The 10,903-nt window shown below is 37.0% G+C and overlaps 4 protein-coding genes across 4 annotated transcripts; all 4 read right to left on the minus strand.

The window, feature by feature from the left end:
- Positions 1-2,337: 2,337 nt before the first annotated feature.
- LOC118491160 lies at positions 2,338-4,047 on the minus strand. Its single transcript, XM_035988669.1, has 3 exons — positions 3,851-4,047; positions 3,025-3,590; positions 2,338-2,801 (listed from the first exon to the last, which is right to left on the minus strand). The coding sequence occupies exons 1-3, from the start codon at positions 4,045-4,047 to the stop codon at positions 2,338-2,340; spliced, it is 1,227 nt and encodes a 408-aa protein (XP_035844562.1).
- Positions 3,795-4,765, minus strand: LOC110875862 (L10-interacting MYB domain-containing protein-like). Its single transcript, XM_022124058.2, has 2 exons — positions 4,451-4,765; positions 3,795-4,373 (listed from the first exon to the last, which is right to left on the minus strand). Exons 1-2 carry the CDS (start codon positions 4,763-4,765, stop codon positions 4,095-4,097), a joined length of 594 nt encoding a protein of 197 aa, XP_021979750.1. The 3' UTR covers positions 3,795-4,094.
- Positions 4,766-7,361: 2,596 nt separating this feature from the next.
- On the minus strand, positions 7,362-8,394 carry LOC110930086. Its single transcript, XM_022173318.2, has 2 exons — positions 8,080-8,394; positions 7,362-8,002 (listed from the first exon to the last, which is right to left on the minus strand). The coding sequence occupies exons 1-2, from the start codon at positions 8,392-8,394 to the stop codon at positions 7,463-7,465; spliced, it is 855 nt and encodes a 284-aa protein (XP_022029010.2). The 3' UTR covers positions 7,362-7,462.
- A 1,124-nt stretch (positions 8,395-9,518) lies between these two features.
- On the minus strand, positions 9,519-10,810 carry LOC118492256. Its single transcript, XM_035990170.1, has 2 exons — positions 10,090-10,810; positions 9,519-10,016 (listed from the first exon to the last, which is right to left on the minus strand). Exons 1-2 carry the CDS (start codon positions 10,796-10,798, stop codon positions 9,922-9,924), a joined length of 804 nt encoding a protein of 267 aa, XP_035846063.1. The 5' UTR covers positions 10,799-10,810; the 3' UTR covers positions 9,519-9,921.
- Positions 10,811-10,903: the final 93 nt, after the last annotated feature.

Here is a 10,903-nt window from a genome sequence, read left to right on the forward strand (position 1 = left end):
TAACATAACATCCAAAACATAACATCCAAAACATAACATCCATAACATAACATCCAAAATATAACATCCAAAACATAACATCCTAACATCCAAAACATAACATCCTAACATCCAAAACATAACATCTAACCCCCCCCAAAAAAAAAAAAAACAATCAAAGCACAATATTAGTTAAACAATCCATACTTCGCTCCCGCATTCTTAACCCATTTCTCACAATTCTGCGGCTTAAGACGTACCCACAGTTTCCTAAGATCGGCACTCTCACCAAAAAGCAAAAGCGCTGTTTCGTATTTCGCATCCGACTCATCCCAACCCAATGTCTCCAACTTCTCCGAACATGCATCCATATCATCAGAAAGTGTGTGTTTCTCAATCATCATCTTTGCCAACTTGCTAATATCTTCACCAACTTCTATAAGCTGTGACTCTAATGTTGCCTTATGTTTTCGTTTCTCTCCTTTTTCTTTTTTTTTGGGACCGAATACTTGACTCCTCACTAACACCTTTACCTGGGGAATCCACTTGAGTGCATTCGACATCCATACCATCCAAATTGTGCTCATTCACTTCCTCAGAAGGATGAGGAAGCGTAGAACTTGGCCCCCAACTATCAAACCCATTTGAAGTAGACCCCTCAAACAATTGACAACAAAGCTCGGGGAAAGCAAGTGGCGCACTTCTCAAAGCTTCTACATACTTGTAAGACTGTGTGAAGAAATATTTTAAAATACTATAAAATTAATGAAATATACCACTACTAATTATTAGTATAAAACAGATACCTTCATCTCAATTTGCCACTCTTCTTCTGACAAGTTAAAGCTATTTGTAACTGGATCATAGACATTCCCGGTTTTGTTTTTAAGCTTTAACCAAGCTGCAAATTTTCCTTTTAGAAAATCATAGTGATTCTTCATTTGACGTTGTTCCACTATGAAATTATGTTGTGTTTTCAAATTTTCAGCTACAGTTTTCCATGACGCTTGTTTAAGACTACTTCCTTCACGTCCATTAACGGTTATTTGATGAACACATGCTTCAAGAAAGGTTTTTTCAACACCTTCTTGCTTCCAATTAATCCTAATCCTTTTTGCCATTTCTTTGCCATTTCAACATACAACATAACCACAATCAAACATACAACACAAAGAAAACATGTATCTTTACAACATAACCATTTACAATCATACCATTCTACATATAACATCAATGAACATAATCATTCTACATATAACATCAATGAACATAACCATTCTACATATAACATCTATGAATTTTCAACATACAACATAACCATTCTACATATAACATCAATGAACATAATAATGAGTAAAATATTGAAAAAAATTCATAAAAAAATTCAGAAAAATAATCAATGAATTAATAATGAACATAATCAATGAACTTATAAAAAAACTCAGAAAAATAAACAAATCCATAAAAAAACCTAATCAAACTTAACTACATCATAATAATGAGTAAATTAAATGAAAAATAAACAAATCCATAAACAAATCCATAAAAAAAACCTAATCCATAAAGAAACGAACCTGAGTGGGATGGAGGAGGAGGAGGCGGCGACCGGAGTGAGGAGGAGGAGGGATGGAGGCGGCGACCGGAGTGAGGAGGAGGAGGGATGGAGGCGGCGACCGGAGTGAGGAGGAGGAGGGATGGAGGCGGCGACCGAGAGTGAGGAGGAGGAGGGATGGAGGCGGCGAGCGTGAGGAGGAGGAGGGAGGCGGCGCGACCGTGAGGAGGAGGAGGGAGGCGGCGAAGAATGAGGAGGAGGAGGGAACCCTAGCTGTTGTTGTTGCAGAGAAGAATGAGGAAAAGGGTCCCTTGGTCTTTTTTTTGTTTCAGCATCGTTTAGAAGCTGAATGGTTGATACCATTAAGAGGTTGGTATTTTGCCAACTAAACAACCTACCTCTGTCCGAATAAGAGGCCAGCCTCTTAATGAATCATTAAGAGGGTTGCCAAACAGCCCCTAAGGGGCTGTTTGGCAAGTGCTGAACCAGTATGTGCTGAACTAGTAAGAGGCCTGAATTGGTAAGAGGCTCTGAACCAGTAAGTGCTGAACCATTAAGAGCTGTTTGGTTGTATCTCTGAATGACTGTGTAGAATGACTATTTTACCCCTCTGAACTATTATGTGCTGAATGAAATGTATCTGTTTGGCAAGAGCTCTGAATAGTGGACAGATTGATGAAAATTTGTAAAAGAAAAACACAAAACGCCATAGAAAATCCAAATTACACATCAATCTTTTAAATCCAAATACAAAACAACACAAGATACGAAATCCAAATACAAATAACACAACTCTACATACAATTTTAATTTGATTCATTTGAAAGCAACTGATTAGCAATCTGGTTACGTAAAGAAGTCATGTAGTCAATACCTTGTGAACCCCACTCTATGTCTTGAACTAGCAGGCCATCATTTTCCCCACTTTGCATTTCATGAAACATCGTGTTCTCATCATAGTCCATAAATAACTGATCATAAATATTGCATTTCCTTATAAAATTATGGACGGCGAAACAAGCAATCACAATGTCTCTTTGTATTGGAAAAGAAAAGGGAGCCATTTGCTTTAGGATTGGGAATCTCGCCTTTAGAACACCATATGCACGTTCAATGACATTTATGAGTTGTGCGTGAGCATGAGTGAATCTTTCTTCCTTAGTTAACGCACGTTGTCGTCTAAAATCGGCTAACCAATACCTCGTACCACGGTAGGGAGTCATAAATCCACGAGTGTTGGTGTATGCAGCGTCACAAAGGTAATACTTATCTGTATCAGTATCAAAACTATCATATAAAAAACAAATAATGTATGAAATGAACATTGAAGAATGGTTAAAAATCTGGTGGCGGAAAAGGAAAGCCAGAATTTGGGTTGAATGCAACTTCTTTTAAAACTCGTGAATCATGTGCAATGCCCTCCCATCCGGCCCATACGAATGTGAATATCATATCAAAGTCACAAATTGCTAATACATTTTGAAAGCATTCACCTTTTCCTCTTCCCCTGTAACGAGTCTGTTGATCAACAGGCACGATCGCATGTATAAGAGTTCCATCTAAGGCACCTATTGCTCCAGGAAATATTTCTTTTAGCCTTCTATGTCGTTCGGAGTTATTTGCGCTTACATAAGAAGATGTTGGAACTATAACTTCTCTTGCGAAATTCATCATTGCCTTTAGGACCTCATGAAAACATCTATGAATTGTTTCCGTTGAGTGTTGGAACCTTCGTTTAACCATTCGAAAACGTTCATTATGTCCAATGACCATCAAAAACATAGCCAACTTTTCTTCCAAGCTTATTGACCTACTACTTTGCACCCAATTTTTTTGTTTAAAATGATTGCATAATAGTATAAATGCATCACGTGAAAGACGCATCATCTCATGACATTGTGTAGAAGTACCATGCAATAATTCTTGCGTGTATTCATGACCGGTTAATGCCGAATTCAAGTCTCTTATCCTTTCAACATTTATTCTCGAGGCTAATGAAACCCAATACCAACAAAAGATCATGATAACTATAATCTCATCGTCCGAATCCATAAGGTACCTATCATAACATCCACATTAACATAACATTCACATTAACATAACATTCACATTAACATAACATCCAAAACATAACATCCAAAACATAACATCCATAACATAACATCCAAAATATAACATCCAAAACATAACATCCTAACATCCAAAACATAACATCCAAAACATAACATCCTAACATCCAAAACATAACATCCAAAACATAACATCTAACCAAAAAAAAAAAAAACAATCAAAGCACAATATTAGTTAAACAATCCATACTTCGCTCCCGCATTCTTAACCCATTTCTCACAATTCTGCGGCTTAAGACGTACCCACAGTTTCCTAAGATCGGCACTCTCACCAAAAAGCAAAAGCGCTGTTTCGTATTTCGCATCCGACTCATCCCAACCCAATGTCTCCGACTTCTCCAAACATGCATCCATATCATCAGAAAGTGTGTGTTTCTCAATCATCATCTTTGCCAACTTGCTAATATCTTCACCAACTTCTATAAGCTGTGACTCTAATGTTGCCTTATGTTTTCGTTTCTCTCCTTTTTCTTTTTTTTTTGGGACCGAATACTTGACTCCTCACTAACACCTTTACCTGGGGAATCCACTTGAGTGCATTCGACATCCATACCATCCAAATTGTGCTCATTCACTTCCTCAGAAGGATGAGGAAGCGTAGAACTTGGCCCCCAACTATCAAACCCATTTGAAGTAGACCCCTCAAACAATTGACAACAAAGCTCGGGGAAAGCAAGTGGCGCACTTCTCAAAGCTTCTACATACTTGTTAGACTGTGTGAAGAAATATTTTAAAATACTATAAAATTAATGAAATATACCACTACTAATTATTAGTATAAAACAGATACCTTCATCTCAATTTGCCACTCTTCTTCTGACAAGTTAAAGCTGTTTGTAACTGGATCATAGACATTCCCGGTTTTGTTTTTAAGCTTTAACCAAGCTGCAAATTTTCCTTTTAGAAAATCATAGTGATTCTTCATTTGACGTTGTTCCACTATGAAATTATGTTGTGTTTTCAAATTTTCAGCTACAGTTTTCCATGACGCTTGTTTAAGACTACTTCCTTCACGTCCATTAACGGTTATTTGATGAACACATGCTTCAAGAAAGGTTTTTTCAACACCTTCTTGCTTCCAATTAATCCTAATCCTTTTTGCCATTTCTTTGCCATTTCAACATACAACATAACCACAATCAAACATACAACACAAAGAAAACATGTATCTTTACAACATAACCATTTACAATCATACCATTCTACATATAACATCAATGAACATAATCATTCTACATATAACATCAATGAACATAACCATTCTACATATAACATCTATGAATTTTCAACATACAACATAACCATTCTACATATAACATCAATGAACATAATAATGAGTAAAATATTGAAAAAAATTCATAAAAAAAATTCAGAAAAATAATTAATGAATTAATAATGAACATAATCAATGAACTAATAAAAAAATTCAGAAAAATAAACAAATCCATAAAAAAAACCTAATCAAACTTAACTACATCATAATAATGAGTAAATTAAATGAAAAATAAACAAATCCATAAACAAATCCATAAAAAAACCTAATCCATAAAGAAACGAACCTGAGTGGGATGGAGGAGGAGGAGGCGGCGACCGGAGTGAGGAGGAGGAGGGATGGAGGCGGCGATCGGAGTGAGGAGGAGGAGGCATGGAGGCGGCGACCGAGAGTGAGGAGGAGGAGGGATGGAGGCGGCGAGCGTGAGGAGGAGGAGGGAGGCGGCGCGACCGTGAGGAGGAGGAGGGAGGCGGCGAAGAATGAGGAGGAGGAGGGAACCCTAGCTGTTGTTGTTGCAGAGAAGAATGAGGAAAAGGGTCCCTTGGTCTTTTTTTGTTTCAGCATCTTTAAGAAGCTGAATGGTTGATACCATTAAGAGGTTGGTATTTTGCCAACCAAACAACCTACCTCTGTCCGAATAAGAGGCTAGCCTCTTAATGAATCATTAAGAGGGTTGCCAAACAGCCCCTAAGGGGCTGTTTGGCAAGTGCTGAACCAGTAAGTGCTGAACCAGTAAGAGGCCTGAATTGGTAAGAGGCTCTGAACCAGTAAGTGCTGAACCATTAAGAGCTGTTTGGTTGTATCTCTGAATGACTGTGTAGAATGACTATTTTACCCCTCTGAACTATTATGTGCTGAATTAAATGTATCTGTTTGGCAAGAGCTCTGAATAGTGGACAGATTGATGAAAATTTGTAAAAGAAAAATACAAAACGCCATAGAAAATCCAAATTACACATCAATCCTTTAAATCCAAATACAAAACAACACAAGATACGAAATCCAAATACAAATAACACAACTCTACATACAATTTTAATTTGATTCATTTGAAAGCAACTGATTAGCAATCTGGTTACGTAAAGAAGTCATGTAGTCAATACCTTGTGAACCCCACTCTATGTCTTGAACTAGCAGGCCATCATTTTCCTCACTTTGCATTTCATGAAACATCGTGTTCTCATCATAGTCCATAAATAACTGATCATAAATATTGCATTTCCTTATAAAATTATGGACGGCGAAACAAGCAATCACAATGTCTCTTTGTATTGGAAAAGAAAAGGGAGCCATTTGCTTTAGGATTGGGAATCTCGCCTTTAGAACACCATATGCACGTTCAATGACATTTCTGAGTTGTGCGTGAGCATGATTGAATCTTTCTACCTTAGTTAACGCACGTTGTCGTCTAAAATCGGCTAACCAATACCTCGTACCACGGTAGGGAGTCATAAATCCACGAGTGTTGGTGTATGCAGCGTCACAAAGGTAATACTTATCTGTATCAGTATCAAAACTATCATATAAAAAACAAATAATGTATGAAATGAACATTGAAGAATGGTTAAAAACCTGGTGGCGGAAAAGGAAAGCCAGAATTTGGGTTGAATGCAACTTCTTTTAAAACTCGTGAATCATGTGCAATGCCCTCCCATCCGGCCCATACGAATGTGAATATCATATCAAAGTCACAAATTGCTAATACATTTTGAAAGCATTCACCTTTTCCTCTTCCCCTGTAACGAGTCTGTTGATCAACAGGCACGATCGCATGTATAAGAGTTCCATCTAAGGCACCTATTGCTCCAGGAAATATTTCTTTTAGCCTTCTATGTCGTTCGGAGTTATTTGCGCTTACATAAGAAGATGTTGGAACTATAACTTCTCTTGCGAAATTCATCATTGCCTTTAGGACCTCATGAAAACATCCATGAATTGTTTCCGTTGAGTGTTGGAACCTTCGTTTAACCATTCGAAAACGTTCATTATGTCCAATGACCATAAAAAACATAGCCAACTTTTCTTCCAAGCTTATTGATCTACTACTTTGCACCCAATTTTTTTGTTTAAAATGATTGCATAATAGTATAAATGCATCACGTGAAAGACGCATCATCTCATGACATTGTGTCGAAGTACCATGCAATAATTCTTGCGTGTATTCATGACCGGTTAATGCCGAATTCAAGTCTCTTATCCTTTCAACATTTATTCTCGAGGCTAATGAAACCCAATACCAACAAAAGATCATGATAACTATAATCTCATCGTCCGGATCCATAAGGTACCTATCATAACATCCACATTAACATAACATTCACATTAACATAACATTCACATTAACATAACATCCAAAACATAACATCCAAAACATAACATCCTTAACATAACATCCAAAATATAACATCCAAAACATAACATCCTAACATCCAAAACATAACATCCAAAACATAACATCCTAACATCCAAAACATAACATCCAAAACATAACATCTAACCCAAAAAAAAAAAAACAATCAAAGCACAATATTAGTTAAACAATCCATACTTCGCTCCCGCATTCTTAACCCATTTCTCACAATTCTGCGGCTTAAGACGTACCCACAGTTTCCTAAGATCGGCACTCTCACCAAAAAGCAAAAGCGCTGTTTCGTATTTCGCATCCGACTCATCCCAACCCAATGTCTCCAACTTCTCCAAACATGCATCCATATCATCAGAAAGTGTGTGTTTCTCAATCATCATCTTTGCCAACTTGCTAATATCTTCACCAACTTCTATAAGCTGTGACTCTAATGTTGCCTTATGTTTTCGTTTCTCTCCTTTTTCTTTTTTTTGGGACCGAATACTTGACTCCTCACTAACACCTTTACCTGGGGAATCCACTTGAGTGCATTCGACATCCATACCATCCAAATTGTGCTCATTCACTTCCTCAGAAGGATGAGGAAGCGTAGAACTTGGCCCCCAACTATCAAACCCATTTGAAGTAGACCCGTCAAACAATTGACAACAAAGCTCGGGGAAAGCAAGTGGCGCACTTCTCAAAGCTTCTACATACTTGTTAGACTGTGTGAAGAAATATTTTAAAATACTATAAAATTAATGAAATATACCACTACTAATTATTAGTATAAAACAGATACCTTCATCTCAATTTGCCACTCTTCTTCTGACAAGTTAAAGCTGTTTGTAACTGGATCATAGACATTCCCGGTTTTGTTTTTAAGCTTTAACCAAGCTGCAAATTTTCCTTTTAGAAAATCATAATGATTCTTCATTTGACGTTGTTCCACTATGAAATTATGTTGTGTTTTCAAATTTTCAGCTACAGTTTTCCATGACGCTTGTTTAAGACTACTTCCTTCACATCCATTAACGGTTATTTGATGAACACATGCTTCAAGAAAGGTTTTTTCAACACCTTCTTGCTTCCAATTAATCCTAATCCTTTTTGTCATTTCTTTGCCATTTCAACATACAACATAACCACAATCAAACATACAACACAAAGAAAACATGAATCTTTACAACATAACCATTTACAATCATACCATTCTACATATAACATCAATGAACATAACCATTCTACATATAACATCAATGAACATAACCATTCTACATATAACATCTATGAATTTTCAACATACAACATAACCATTCTACATATAACATCAATGAACATAATAATGAGTAAAATATTGAAAAAAATTCATAAAAAAAATTCAGAAAAATAATCAATGAATTAATAATGAACATAATCAATGAACTAATAAAAAAATTCAGAAAAATAAACAAATCCATAAAAAAAACCTAATCAAACTTAACTACATCATAATAATGAGTAAATTAAATGAAAAATAAACAAATCCATAAAAAAAACCTAATCCATAAAGAAACGAACCTGAGTGGGATGGAGGAGGAGGAGGCGGCGACCGGAGTGAGGAGGAGGAGGGATGGAGGCGGCGACCGAGAGTGAGGAGGAGGAGGGATGGAGGCGGCGAGCGTGAGGAGGAGGAGGGAGGCGGCGCGACCGTGAGGAGGAGGAAGGAGGCGGCGAAGAATGAGGAGGAGGGAACCCTAGCTGTTGTTGTTGCAGAGAAGAATGAGGAAAAGGGTCCCTTGGTCTTTTTTTTTTGTTTCAGCATCTTTTAGAAGCTGAATGGTTGATACCATTAAGAGGTTGGTATTTTGCCAACCAAACAACCTACCTCTGTCCGAATAAGAGGCCAGCCTCTTAATGAATCATTAAGAGGGTTGCCAAACAGCCCCTAAGGGGCTGTTTGGCAAGTGCTGAACCAGTAAGTGCTGAACCAGTAAGAGGCCTGAATTGGTAAGAGGCTCTGAACCAGTAAGTGCTGAACCATTAAGAGCTGTTTGGTTGTATCTCTGAATGACTGTGTAGAATGACTATTTTACCCCTCTGAACTATTATGTGCTGAATGAAATGTATCTGTTTGGCAAGAGCTCTGAATAGTGGACAGATTGATGAAAATTTGTAAAAGAAAAATACAAAACGCCATAGAAAATCCAAATTACACATCAATCCTTTAAATCCAAATACAAAACAACACAAGATACGAAATCCAAATACAAATAACACAACTCTACATACAATTTTAATTTGATTCATTTGAAAGCAACTGATTAGCAATCTGGTTACGTAAAGAAGTCATGTAGTCAATACCTTGTGAACCCCACTCTATGTCTTGAACTAGCAGGCCATCATTTTCCTCACTTTGCATTTCATGAAACATCGTGTTCTCATCATAGTCCATAAATAACTGATCATAAATATTGCATTTCCTTTTAAAATTATGGACGGCGAAACAAGCAATCACAATGTCTCTTTGTATTGGAAAAGAAAAGGGAGCCATTTGCTTTAGGATTGGGAATCTCGCCTTTAGAACACCATATGCACGTTCAATGACATTTCTGAGTTGTGCGTGAGCATGATTGAATCTTTCTTCCTTAGTTAACGCACGTTGTCATCTAAAATCGGCTAACCAATACCTCGTACCACGGTAGGGAGTCATAAATCCACGAGTGTTGGTGTATGCAGCATCACAAAGGTAATACTTATCTGTATCAGTATCAAAACTATCATATAAAAAACAAATAATGTATGAAATGAACATTGAAGAATGGTTAAAAACCTGGTGGCGGAAAAGGAAAGCCAGAATTTGGGTTGAATGCAACTTCTTTTAAAACTCGTGAATCATGTGCAATGCCCTCCCATCCGGCCCATACGAATGTGAATATCATATCAAAGTCACAAATTGCTAATACATTTTGAAAGCATTCACCTTTTCCTCTTCCCCTGTAACGAGTCTGTTGATCAACAGGCACGATCGCATGTATAAGAGTTCCATCTAAGGCACCTATTGCTCCAGGAAATATTTCTTTTAGCCTTCTATGTCGTTCGGAGTTATTTGCGCTTACATAAGAAGATGTTGGAACTATAACTTCTCTTGCGAAATTCATCATTGCCTTTAGGACCTCATGAAAACATCTATGAATTGTTTCCGTTGAGTGTTGGAACCTTCGTTTAACCATTCGAAAACGTTCATTATGTCCAATGACCATAAAAAACATAGCCAACTTTTCTTCCAAGCTTATTGACCTACTACTTTGCACCCAATTTTTTTGTTTAAAATGATTGCATAATAGTATAAATGCATCACGTGAAAGACGCATCATCTCATGACATTGTGTAGAAGTACCATGCAATAATTCTTGCGTGTATTCATGACCGGTTAATGCCGAATTCAAGTCTTTTATCCTTTCAACATTTATTCTCGAGGCTAATGAAACCCAATACCAACAAAAGATCATGATAACTATAATCTCATCGTCCGGATCCATAAGGTACCTATCATAACATCCACATTAACATAACATTCACATTAACATAACATTCACATTAACATAACATCCAAAACATAACATCCAAAACATAACATCCATAAC

This window comes from Helianthus annuus, chromosome 1 (assembly GCF_002127325.2).
Source record: "Helianthus annuus cultivar XRQ/B chromosome 1, HanXRQr2.0-SUNRISE, whole genome shotgun sequence".
NCBI classification, from domain to species: domain Eukaryota; kingdom Viridiplantae; phylum Streptophyta; class Magnoliopsida; order Asterales; family Asteraceae; genus Helianthus; species Helianthus annuus.